The sequence below is a fragment of the Heliangelus exortis genome, chromosome 8 (genome assembly GCF_036169615.1).
Source record: "Heliangelus exortis chromosome 8, bHelExo1.hap1, whole genome shotgun sequence".
Taxonomy (NCBI): domain Eukaryota; kingdom Metazoa; phylum Chordata; class Aves; order Apodiformes; family Trochilidae; genus Heliangelus; species Heliangelus exortis.
Genome location: NC_092429.1, coordinates 26106831 through 26120470, shown reverse-complemented (window position 1 = coordinate 26120470; position 13640 = coordinate 26106831). Strand labels below are relative to the sequence as shown.

The following is a 13640-nucleotide window of genomic DNA, read 5'->3' as shown; positions in this document are numbered from 1 at the left end:
TCACCAAAGTTCACTGCCAAGAGGTTTCCTACCGAGCCTCTCAGTGTCTGGGCTGCACACAGCCACTAAGTGTGGGCCCACTCTGTATTTTCTTAGGGACCACCAAGGAGTATGGTAAGAAAGTCTTCTGTAAGTACATCACTCAACTGTAACAATGTCCTCATTTCACTCTGGTTCTCCTTTCACACAAAAGCAGCTTTAGTAACAAGGAGAGATGAGTTTGGTGGAATAAGACAACAAAGGAAAAATAGAAAGCCAAGGATCTTGGTTCCAGGGGTCAATGCTTGGCCTCCTCTGGGAGAAAAAGTTCAATCTGGCTAACAGGAGGGAAAAGACCAGATGGCCGGGGCTGTGTGACCCCTAAGGACACTTCTTTCCACAGGGGACTCCCTCACCTATCACCAGGGCCGCCCCTTCTCCACAAAGGACAGGGACAATGATGTTGCTGTGACCAACTGTGCCATGTCCTACAAAGGGGCCTGGTGGTATAAGAACTGCCACAGGACCAACCTCAACGGCAAGTACGGAGAGTCCCGGCACAGTCAGGTAAGGAACCCTTCAGCATTTCACCATCAAACATGACAGCAAGCCCAAGCAAGGGCTAGGGCTGCATGGCTGGCACTCCATGCCTCCTGCTGGCTGCCATGGTGGCATCTTGTCAAGTGAATTAAAAAAAAGATAAATAAATATCAAGACTCTTTGAGCAGTGAGAGAAAAACCCATCAAGCCCGAGAAGAAGAGTTTCTTGCTCCCACTTCTAGTTTCTGCATGTTGGTCAACCTTGATTCCTTCCTCTCCCACTCTTGTTTCTTTTTAGGGTCTTTCTTTACCCCGTGCCTTTCTCTCCTTTCTCCCAGGGGATTAACTGGTACCACTGGAAAGGCCACGAGTTCTCCATCCCCTTTGTGGAAATGAAGATGCGACCTTACAACCACCGTAACATCTCTGGGAGGAAGCGACGGTCCCTACAGCTCTGAGACAGCTCAGCTCCCTTCTGCCTCCCACCACCTGACCTTTTATGTCATTTGTTTGTATTTTATAATCTGAAAAGGGGAAAAATATAAAAAAATTCTACTGCTCTGAGATAGCAACCTGACCCTCATGAGTGCTGGAGGGTCCCACGTCATAAGCAAAATCCATGGGAAAGGAAAGACCTCATTGCTTTGCATCTGTCCCAGAGAAATACCAAATTTCCAGTCTCCCCACCCCAATACTCTGGCCCTTAACATGAGAAGAAAGAGCAAGAGAGAGAGAGATTTTGATATTTTTTTTAAAGGCTTTGGAATCCCCAGCAAACCCTGTTAGAAATGTTTGTCCCAAAGCTCTTGGCAGAAACCTTCCCCACAGGGACCATAGCACAACCGTTTCCATCCCAGTCTTGGCAAGGGACACCCATCCTCTCCCTTCTTTCTTGTCCCCTCCTGGCAGGGATGTTCCAAGCTTCATGCCATCCTGTAGGCATCAACTCTTCCAGCAGGCAGAGGCCCATCTCTCCTTCTGGCCTGGTAACAGAACTATCATAGAATGGTTTGGGCTGGAAGGCACCTTAGAGATCATCTAGTCTAATGGGCAGAGACACATTCCACTAGATCAGTTTTCTCCAAGCTCCATCCAATCTATCCATGAACACTTGGAGGGAGGGAGTGGTCTTCCCTCCTCTATGCACTGTACTCATGGAGACATGTACTCACCAGGAGGGCTTGGCCAATATCTTCATGTTGGCAAACTCTGGAGAGCCTACAGCTCACTTGGCCTCATCACAGCCAAAGTCATCCTTGTGTACACAGGGTGCAGGGGAACAAGAGCTGCTCCATTGGTCCAAACCTGCATCATCCACCCCTCTGAGCCAAACTCATCCCCTTCAGGTGCACAACACCTGCTTGGGTTGTGCTGAGCTTGATGGAGAAGATAAGAGTCAGATTAGAGCAACTGGGACAAAAATCATTTCCTGTGGTCTTGAAGTGTAGGGCCCATTTCCTCTGCTAGCTCTATGCCACCACTGTCTCTCACTGAGGTCTCCAAAACCAAAGAGTCTCAGAAAAGGATCAGCAACCAAAAGAGGTCACACAACCACAGCTCAGACTGAAGCTCACAGACCAGGTTTAGGGACCTCCACGCACACAGGGAAGGATGACAAAACAGCCAAAGGAAGACAAGTGCAAGTGGAGAAATGCCCATTCTTTTCTTCTCCTACAAGAGGAACAAAAACCTCATTGCCTTGGTGTCACTAACCCTAACATGAAATCATTTGTTTCCCCTCCTGGAAGGAAGGCTGAGTCCTTTGAGATTTTGGAGCACATCAAGACCCTTGGATGAATAGAGGACTTTGACCTTCCCATCCTTAACTTCTCCTCTCTTAAGGAACACAGAACCTTCAGCTAAGTCTGTTTGGGCTTTGTTGTCATTGACATCACCTTCACTTAGACCAAACAACCAGCAGGCTGGAGTCACTTCTTTGCCAAGGGCTCTGATCAATGCTGGGCATTGTCACTGGCCTACTCTCAGAGAAGATGCTTGTCCCCACATCTGAGGACAATGCAGCTTTTTGATTTTATCACACTGAAGCTGCTTTACCTCAAGAAACATCCTCCAGATGACAACATAAAGGAAGCTTTGCAGTAGCATATAATTCAGAGCAGTGTCTCTTTTGTGGTGATGCTCCTGGATTTTCTGACATTAATCACTCTGGCTGCAGAGCTAAAGAAAGGCATTAAGTGGGAAACCCAGCCTCCTTGTCCATGCCACTTACTGGCACACAGAATTCCAGCTAACCCCAAGGTCAGGATAAGATGCAGGGTCCAGCCCTTCAAGTGGTCAGCTTCCAAGCTGCAGTCCAACCTGCAGAAAGGATGCTGGAACTCGGCAACATCTCATCTGTACCTGAGGCATCTTGTTCTACTTGCTATCAGCATCAAATCAGGCAAGAAGTTGCTCAGTTGTCCAAGAGGTCAGTCAGAGAGGCTGTGGGTGAGGGGTTCTCTTGCAGGCCATGTGCTGTCACAGATTACAGAATCACACAATGCCTTGGGTTGGGAGGAGCCTTTAAAGCTCATCCAGTCCAACCGCTCTGCCATGGGCAGGGACACCTCCCACTAGACCAGGTGGCTCCAAACACCATCCAACCTGGACTTGAACTACAATTTACCCAGGCAAACCAAGCCAATGTCTCACCACCCTCACAGGAACTTCTTATATCTCATCTCAATCTCCACTTTTTTAGTTTGAAACCATTACCCCTTGCCCTGTCACTACAGGCCCCCAGGTGACTGAGGACAAAAGGAACCAGACAGATGGCAGCATGTGACACCTCCTGAGCAGCCTGCCCTGTTCTAGGTACCAAAGGCCAATAAGAAACAACAGACAAAACTGATGAAAACCTAAGAAGCTACTAGACCATCAGAATAATATTTTTCCCCACCATCTCCAAGAATTTATAGGCAAGAAGTGTCCTAACAAAAGTGCTGCAGTGTGGTGCTGATAACCAGGAGCAGAGGTTGGCAGGGAACAGCATCCATCACCCAAACAGATGGTGCTGTTTGCTTATCTGCCCACATGAAAAGAGACATCAGTGGAAACATGGAAGCTCATCATTTTTAACCAAGTGGAAGACAAGAAACTTCTCCCTTCAAAAGTACAAATCAAACAGAAAATCAAAACGTGCCAGGCTTTTCCAGGAGGATCAAAACAAGGTCCTCAAACAGGCTGATTATTCTCTAAATAGATTTACTGACGTAAATCTCTCCCTCCCTGCTCATCTCTGTCATCCCTTTTTTTAACTTCTGTAGCCAGGGATGAGAGGGCCCAGTTGGCACAACTCCAGCATCAAGTCCAAAGGATGTCCTTGGAGATAACACCCAACCTTCAGGTGCTGTTCCCTACCAGTGCTGGTCCCTGATCTCACACACAGTACCAGGATGTTGCTTTCCAATTACCTTGGGAAAGCAGAGTTGCTAAAATATTTTAACAGAAAGACTTCTACACCTCCTGGTTTTCTCCCAGTGACAAACTAACCAAAGTCTAACTCAGCAATTCCAACCTTCTCATTCAGCCCATTGTCCCTTGCTCACATCACCCATCTACAGATACAGTTTTCCTGAAATTTATTTTTCATGATCATCTGATGATCCTACTCATTATTTTTGTGTTACTTCACCAGAGCACCAGCCAAAAAGCCTTTTGCCCCCACCTCCTCCTCAAAGTGATGTTTACCATCAGGGTGCTGGAAGCACAGCCCATGGCACCATAGTCCCCAGCACAGCAGCAGAGGAGGATTCCAGCAGCAGTGTCCCCATGCTAGGGTGGCCCTGGGCCTGCAACAAAATCTGGCAGGAGCCAAAATACCCACCCAGTGCCTCACCTCCACCCAGCATCTTCCCTTCATCCTCACCCAGGGGCACTCTCCGGGAGTCTCACCACCATCACACCTAAGAGTGACCACACAGACCTTCCCTACAGTCCTCAGCAATACCCACACGACTTGACCTTCCAGCCACTGACAGTGAAGAGCTCTCACCTCAAAAAACTTTAAAAATTAACACTTACCACTAACAAAGAACCCTCTCCCAGGGCCAGGTGAGAAGCCCATCCCTGTTTTTGCCAACCAAGCACTTATGACAGGATGGCCACCAAAGCCCCTTGGGGACAACCCTTTAGGGTCATCTTCCCCCTTCCTTAAACCTGATGGTGCCCAGATGGTGAAGGCAGCTCCTTGCCCCTTTCAGGAGCAATGTTTGGGGCAAGGGGGAGGGAAGGATTCATTCCTGGGGAGATGCTGATGCCCAGCCCCACCTTGGTGCCCAGCCTGTGGCTCTCCAGGTGTCAGCAGCTTCTCAGAAGGATGGTGACAGAATGATGTAAAACAGACAAACAAGCAGCCCCCTGCATGCAGGTGTTACCTTGGAATCGTGTTTATTACTTTCAAAAAAAAAAAAAACAAACAAAACCCAAAACCACTAAAAACCGTAAGAAGGAAGGCAACAAAATCCCTTGGACAGATGATGATGATGAACTCAAACACAAACGGATGCAACAAAATGAGGGGGAAAATAAAAGTGAATAAGTGCATAAAGGAAATAAATAATATAAATAAATAATATATTAAACAACTCTGCCCACCCCGTAATGAAAACGTAGCTCAGAGAATGGGATCGACGCTTGTTAACCACTGTTAACTAGTATTTTTAGTCCTGACTGCTCTTAGGCTATGTATAGTTCCTTTTTTTAATGCATTTTCTATACATTAATAAAAGATACCGAAGGAGTGAGCTGTGTGTCTGTCCAAGCTCAGGCTGGGAGCAGGGTGCTGGCTCATCCAAGCCCAGCAGCATCACAAGCCCTGACCTCACCCCAAGCAGTGTCCCTTGTTCCTAATCCTTGTTTATCCCACGGGAGAAGGAGCTCCTCAGGGATTTGCCTGCTTGCACCCTCCTGTAAGGACGTGGCATCCTGCACCAGAAGCCAGGAAGGTTTTTTACTCAGTGGTTTTCAGCTGAGCTGTGAGGTGTCACCCAGCTGTGACAGTCACCAGAGCCAACTCAGCACCACCTGGAAGGGGACAGTTTCCTCCAGTGTCCAGGGGGACAGAGTAGCTGAGAGGCAAAACATAACCAAGGGGATAGAAAAATCCAGAGAGAGGAAATTTTAGGGACAACGCAGCATTGGTGCAAACAAGTGATGCCATCTCCACCTTGGAGGTGTTGGAGACCAGAATGGAAAATCACAGAGTAGTTTAGGTTGGAAGAAATGTTAAAGATCACAGGATCACAGAATGTTTAGGTTGGAAGAGACCTCCCAGATCGTCCAGTCCAATCATTCCCTGGATGCAGTTTGATGATGTTTATGGCTGTCTTCTATAAAATCTGTTTCTCTTCTCTAGGCTGAACAACCCCAACTCTCCCAGCCAGTGAGACAAAAAAGTCCCTGAGCAACTTCAGGGCTGATCAGATCAGAGTCTCCCAAAGTCCCAAGTTCTCATGTTAAAATAAATAATGATAAAGTGACCACAGAGCCAGCTCAGCCCAACAGGCCCTTTAACCCCAGCAAGGCAGGGACCTGCACTTTGGCCTCCACCCAGCACAAGATGGGTTGATAATAAATTTAGGTCCCAGGAGGCAGAGAGGCACCAGGCTCTGCAGCCAGAGAAAGCAAAACTGCTGGGGAGCAGAGGGAAACAACCCCAAAGGCTCCAGTTTTGAAGCTGTTCTCATGATTTGAGCAGCAGCACAAAGGAAACACCACCAAAAAAATGAAGTGCGAGGCCATTCCAGACTATGCTCCCAGTGGAAAACAAAAATTAGACCCAAAAACAACAACAAGAAAAAAATAACATCAATTTAGCAAAACTTTTTGGGACAGCTCTGTGTTTCAGACAATTTTAAAAGTCTCTTGTTTCACTCCCAGACTTTATTTAGAACTTCCCAACCTAAGTTTTCATGTTTGACATGGAGCCAGGCAGAATGAGAAAGCCCAAAAGCAGCTCTTCCGCCCCACAGCTTCAATATTCTCTAAATTTAATTTCAGAGAAACAAAACAGGGGAATTTTCTTTCTCAACTTCTCTTTCTCGCTGCAATTCAAGAGACAAAAAAAAAAAAAAAAAAAAAAAAAAAAGAAGTTGTAAGCTCGGGAATCCCCCACCACAGCAATAGCCACAGGGCACAGCAAGAAGCCAAGCCTGAAGGACCTAACTGTTTGGATTAAGTGAAGTTTTTGATGCCTGAATGGAGTCAATGCCACAGAAGATCCTTCAGACAAAGCCAGGGGTCTCCCATAGGTGTGGAGGAGCTGAGGGATGGAGATGGATTTGGGATGGAAATGAAGGACTGCCAGCACCAGTGCTTGGCATCCCAGTCTCATCCTGCTTGGCTGAGTAGTTGGCTCAACACAGAGGGTTTCATTTATGATCCCTTAGAGAAGAGCAGTGTCCTCCACTGTGCTCTCCTTCAACACAGCCAAGTGGCACCCCTGTGACCTCTGTTTCCTGCAGAGCACCCCAAAAAAGCTGAAGGAAACATGGATTTCCCATTGCAGAAATCAGACATGAGAGGTGGGCATGCACCTGGAAATTGGTACCCAGAGAAGAGAGGTGCATGTGGAGCTGCAGCATCCTTCTGGACTATAACTTAGCTCCCAAAATCAGAGCTGTGGCCACCTCCATGCTTCAGACAGGATGAGAGGAGGGTGAGGGCTGGCACAAGCCCCTTTCCCAAATCCCCCAAGCTTTGACCTATTCCAGGGAGGTGTTTTGCCCCACCACATCAGCCCCTGGTGAGCTCCTGTCCCCTCACCCAGCACAGGAACCCACCACCCTCACTGCTCTGATCCCCTCTGTCCTTGCACAGCTCAAAGTCTCCTCCAGACATGATGCTGCAGTGTCCCATGTGATGGGATCTCACATTCCAAGCCTCTCCAGGCAGCAAAGATCCCAGGGCAGCTCAGGCTTTCTCTTCAGGCATTTCTGGCCACCACTGCCAGCCCCACCTCCCTTCCCCCCACACACACTCCCCCTGCACTTTGTACAGAAATATTTCATCACAACCCTCTTACCAATGTCCCCCTCTTGCATGAGTGATGCTCAGGAACTTTGTCCCACCAGCAAACACCAGGAGGGGATGCAAAGCTACTCAGCAAGGCTGCTGCAGCTTCTGTGCTAAACCTGGAGCTCAAGTAACACATTCCCAGCCACATACCCTGCATTCTCATCCCCCCCCCAAAAAAAATCAACCCAAGGAAATGCCTGCCAGGAGCAAGTAGAACCGTGGAAGGAGGTCCAATGCCAGCAGGAGGAAGGCTGGAACAGGTTGGTAAAGGGGCATCCTTGGACCATGAATTTGCAGCTGCTCTATGCCTGCATCATCTTTAACTAATTCCTGGGTTTTCATTCCCCCTCATAAGCCTGGATGTGTTCATTATCCCTTTAAAACCCTCATTCCCATTTTTATATTTGCAGCTCCTGTGGCTACAAGCTCTAAAGCTTAATTATGTGAAGTTAAAAAAATAATTTTTCTTTTTAATTAAATCTAAACACAGGATTTTTAAATTTCATGGATTTTACCCCTCTACCTGGGATGCAGAGTGCTGTGAACAGCAGCCCACAGGTCCCCCTGCTCTGTGCTACAGCCATGGCCTCAATATGCAGCAGGTTTTCTGCTTCCAACCTGTTTCATCAATTTTCCCCACCAAAAAACCCCCACCATATTACAGAATCATGGAATGGTTTGGGTTGGGAGGGACTTTAAAGACCATCTTATTCCAAACCCCTTGCCATTGGCAGGGACACCTCCCACTAGACCAGGAAATCCCAAGCCCCATCCAACCTGGCCTTGAACGTTTCCAGGGATGAAGCATCCACAGCTTCTCTGGGCAACCTCTTCCACTGTCCCACCACCCTCCCTTGAAAGAATTCCTTCCTAAATCTCCCCTCTCTTCCAGTTTAAAACCATTCCCCATCATCCTATCACTCCACACCACTGTAAGAAATCCCTCCCCAGCTTTCCTGGAGCCCCTTCAGGCACTGGAAGGTTTTTTAAGGTCTTCCCAGAGCCTTCTCCTCTCCAGGCTGAACACCCCCAACTCTCTCAGCCTTTCTCCATAGCAGAGGTTCTCCAACCCTCCGAGCATTTGGCTCAGAGTTTGGGGAATTTCCATGTTGAAAAAGGGGGATACCTTTTTGTTAAAAGCTGGAAATAAAGAGGGAAGCCTGGCTGCACTCTGGTTTGCAGCTGAAACACCTCAGGAGAAGATTATTGCCTCCCCTCAGGTTACCCATGTGCTCCCAAGCTCTGGAGAGAGAATTTCCAGTGTCCCAATTCCCTGCTGGGGGTATCTGCAGGAGGGACCCACCCACTGCATGATGCTATAGAAAGTAAAAGCAAATTTTCTGCAGTTCAGAGCCTTTTGAACAAGGATTTCAAAAGGCTCATCATGGAAAGAGAGGAAGCAAACCCTCACTTCCCTGTTGTAAAGAAAACAAGCACCAGAGGGCATGTCTAAAGATAGCAAAGGTCTGGGAACTGCAATAAAAAGCATCTCTGATTAAAAGACTGTTTGGTTTTTTCCCAAACCAGTTAGTCAAATATCATCTTTTCTACGTTCCCAGAAAAAAAACCAAAACAAATGTGCAACTGGAGAAAAAAAAAACAAACAAGGAATACAGCTCATTAATTAAGGGTAGGCATAAAAATATTATCCCTATCATAAAACAAAATCCCATACACCCCACAAATTCACCACCACTACAACTCATCTTCCACCTCTGCATGTGACCAATGTGCACATTTCATCCTCAAGGTCTCAAATCTGAGCACCAGATTTCCAAGTTTAAAGTTTAAAAGTCACAGAAGGACTGAGCCAGCCATTGATGTCTATGCCCTTTGTAAAGCAGAGATAATCCTGAGCTCTTCTGTTCCTTGCCATGGTTATCCACCTGCCAGGTGCTCCCTGTTTCTGATGGAGGATGAATGGCCATGCTGGGGACCTCCTCTTCCTCACTGCTGCTAACATGCAGTTCTTTAACAAATCACCACTATTTTGATGAGATAAACCTAAACCAACAGCATATAAACATAGAATGTATGAATAGGACCACTATGCCACAAACTAGAAGCCACAAGATGCCTAGAAGTGAGAAATTAAGGGGAAGTTTTGCTTCATTTTGGCCTTGCTGTGTACCCCTGGGAGCAGCTCACACTGGGGGGGCTACAGGGCAGCATGAAGACCTCCACAAGGAAAGGCTTTGGCTCCACATTTCCTCATCTCCCATCCTTACATCAGCCCAGTTCTTGTTCCACTGTGGTTCTGAAAGCACTGCCAGTTCACTGGGGTCCTGGCTCTGGCATGAGGAGCTGGAAGGATCCATGGGATAAAGGCAAATGGAGGTCAGGCTGTGACAAGTGAGCAGACAGAGGTTTTTTGGGAATTAACCTGTCCCTGCCTGCAGCCCAGGTGGCTCCTGTTCCTTTTCTTTCCCTACCACTACAGCTTCAGCTTCTCTGGAATTCAAACCTTCTCCCAGCCCAGCTCACTACCAAACCATCAGCACTTCTTAAGACATGGCAGTGCCCTGCTCTGGTTTCTGGCTGGCACTTCACAGACTCAGAAGAGAGGAGGCAATGGAAGCTGTGGCAGCCACATGGAGTGCATCTGGACTACTCATCAGTCAGTATATTTTTGGGTTCACCCCCAGCTTGTAGCTCTCCTCTGAGCTGGCTTTGCTTCCTGCGGAAAATCACTGGGGTTTTTGTACACCTGCCCATGAAACAGGTGGAATAAACCATTCACTGTGCACTTTCTGATCTTCCCTTCGAGCACATTTTGAGAGCATCCAGAGAGGATAATCCCCAGTTGTTCTGTGATGTGGGAACACATTTTTCATGTAGTCATATAATAGCTTAGGAGCGGAGGTTTGTGGGACAACTCCTCCACTCCAAAATGTGCTCCCTGTGGGCTTTTCACGAGCAGAGATCATTTTCTCTGGGGTTTGGCTCAATTAACAGGTTCTCAAAAAGCACATGAATTTTTCTTTTTTTTTGTTTTTTTGAGGCTCATCCCATTCTTTCAGAAATTCCCCCTTCTTTATGCTCTCCCAACACTAGAGGTGATTTCTCTCTTTCCAGGCTGATCAGTCCCAGCTCTCTCAGCCTGCCCAGGTTACAGATTCTCCAATCCCATGACCATCTTTGAAATTTTATCACTGGACTCACTCCAGGCAATCCATGTTCCCCCTTTACTGGGGACCTCAGCACTCCAGATGTCTCACCAGTGCTGAGCAGAGGGGAAGGTGACATCCCTCAACCTGCTGGCAAAATCCTTTCTAATGCAGGATACTGCAGGCTGTTAGGGTTGCCTCATGTTCAGCTTCTCCACCAGGATCCTCACATCTTCTTCTGCCAAGCTGGTTGGCCCACCAGCCTGTACTGGTGGCTGGGGTTGGTCCTCCACATCATTTGGGTCATCAGTGAAGAGTTTAAGCAGAAGAGCTGTGGTTTTGGGAAGGTTCAGGGACAATCCAGTGCTCCCTAGAGCCATTTGGAGAAAGTTCAAAAGATTTTCTGTGTATTTCAGCAGAGTTGCAGAGCTATTTTGTGCTGTTGACAGCAGATGAGATTTCTACAGTAAGTTGGAGTGGTTTAGATCTGCTCAGAACAGTTTGTAGGAGTTGCAGATTGGTCTAGAAGGCTTTTAGAGCTATTGAGAGCTCTGTAGAGGAATTTTAGAGCTGTGGAATCGTACAGCAGTGATTTAGAGGCATTTTAGATGCAGAGGCACATTACAGACACACTGCTTACAGAAACATGGAGGAACTTTAGATTGGTTTAAAGGTCCTGTGAGGTTTTTTAGAAGAGGTAAAGGAGTTTAAAGTTGTTGAGAGTGCTTTGCAGGAGCCTTGGCACATTTTACAGGACTTCAGAGCTGCTTAGAACTGTTTATAGGGAGTTTAGAGGACTTAAATAAATTTAAAGTGGTGTGGAGCTGCTTAGTGCTGTTCATGGCAGTTTTAGAGAAGTTTTAACTCTCTCTCTAAAAAAGAATTTCAGAACTGCAGGAAGGAGTTCTAGAGCAGTTGCAAGGAGACTGAGAGGCCTTTGAGATTTATCTTGAAGCATTTTACTTGTGCTTAAAACAGTGTGGAGGAATTTTAGATATTAGCTGTGTTCAGTGGGTTTTCAGAGAGGTACAGTGGAGGATGCAGGGGAATTTATAGCTTCTCATCGTTGTTTATAGCTGACTAGAAGAGATTTAGATCTGTTTAGATGTGTGCAGGGCAGTGTAGAACATTTTAGAGAGGTTCCTGAGCTCTTTAAAGAAGTCCACACTGGTTTAGTGGCACCCTAGAGTGCTTCAGAATTAGTTCAATGACTATAAAAAGTCTAATTTAGGGGGCGTAATAATACCTCACCAGACGTGTTTTGTAGCTTCCTAGAGGTGTTTTAGAGGAATTTAGAGGACCTCAGGGCATATTCAGGGGGGTTTAGGGGTCCTTAGGAGGAAATTCAGGGACCTTCATTGTAGAGGAGCTCGAGATAAGATCAGATTAATCTGAAAGCTGCTTAGAGGAGGTTTAGAAAGATTTTAGAGGACCCTAAGACTCTTTAAAGGGACATTGCAGCTCCTCAGAACTGCTTAGCATCCTTATGAGGAGTCTTGTAGGAATTCTGAGTTATTTTTCAGATCATTAGAGCTGTTTACAATAAGTTTAAAGGCATTTTAAAGGTATCAATAAATCGTTAGAGATGTTTATAACTATTCAGTTGCAGTTCAGAGCTGATTAGAGGAGTTCCAGGTTGGTTTTGAGACCGCTTAGGAATTGTGGTCAAATTACATTTGTTTGGAGGCAACTCTAAAATCAATCCTGTGGTTGATGGATGATCCTGTGATCAATTCTGTGACTGACTGATGGATTGATAATCCTGGGATCAATCAGTGATCCCACAGAGATCAATGATCCTGGGCTCAACCAGTGAAGGTTGGATTGATGATTTGATGATTCTGTGATTTGATGGGTGATCCAACAATTGATGGGTGATGCAGGGATCAGTCAGGGATCCTGTGGCTGATTTATGATCCTGGGATAGACGGGATTGATGGTGCTGTGATTGATGGAGTGATGGTGCTGTGATTTGATGGATGATTCTTTCTCCATGGGCCTTTGGGATAAGAGTTGCTCTATAAGTCAGGACCTGGAGTACCCCATGAGCAGGGATGTGGTTATCTATTGGTTCTGGGATTATCTATTGGTTTTGGGAATATCCATTGATCACACGATGATCCATCATTAATATCAGTCAAATCATCAATCAATTACATCATTATGTGTCGGGATTATCTATCAATCACAAAATCATCAATTGACCCAGGATTAAAAGGGGCAAGGCCCAACCCCCCCTCTTAGAGGGGCTTAGAGGGGACCCCCCTATTACTTCACAGAGCCCTCCCCGTGGGAAGTTGAAGCTAAACTGCAGAGATTTTAAATGGGGCCTAAAGGACAAGGTCACTCACTCAGTGACACCACCAAAGACAAGAACACACAAAGAGGACATCCCTGAAGACACAGTGAGCCTGGTGCAGCCAGTGTCTGGGGAGCCTTCCCTACCATTGAGAAGGAAAGAAAAAGCCACAGGGCTGCCCCACAGGCTGCAGGGAGAGCCCAGAGAGCCCTCAAGACACCAGTGGTGACACAGGTGACCAAGGGACAAAGGATGTGACATGCCCTGGGAGTTTGGGTTGAGAGGAAGCTGAACATGAGCCAGCAGTGTGCCCAGGTGGCCAAGAAGGCCAATGGCATCCTGGGCTGGTGGCCAACAGGTCCAGGGAAGGGATTTTGCCCCTTTACTCAGCCCTGGTGAGGCCACAACTTGAGTCCTGTGTCCAGTTCTGGACCCCTCAGTTCAGGAAGGAGACTGAGGTGCTGGAGCAGGTCCAGAGAAGAGCAAGGAGGCTGTGAAGAGATCCAGCACAAGTCCTGTGAGGAAGGGCTGAGGGAGCTGGGGGTGTTCAGGCTGGAGAAGAGGAGGCTCAGGGGAGACCTCATCACTCTCCACAACTCCCTGAAAGGAGGTTGGAGCCAGGGGGGGTCGGGCTCTGCTCCCAGGCTCTGCTCTGCTATCAGTCAGACAAGAGGCCATGGGCTTCAGCTCTGCCAGGG

General features: G+C 47.2%; 1 protein-coding gene across 3 annotated transcripts in view; it reads left to right on the top strand.

Annotated features, from left to right (window-relative positions):
- The window catches only part of TNR (tenascin R), a 70503-nt gene extending 65239 nt beyond the window's left edge, over nt 1-5264 (top strand). For 2 of the 3 annotated variants that reach the window (XM_071751142.1, XM_071751143.1), the window contains exons 21-22: nt 383-546; nt 858-5264. In XM_071751142.1, coding sequence (XP_071607243.1) covers nt 383-546; nt 858-977 — 284 coding nt within the window. In that variant the 3' untranslated portion in view covers nt 978-5264. The remainder of the gene's footprint in view (nt 1-382; nt 547-857) is intronic. The other variant, XM_071751144.1, reaches the window with a different exon arrangement.
- Nucleotides 5265-13640: the final 8376 nt, after the last annotated feature.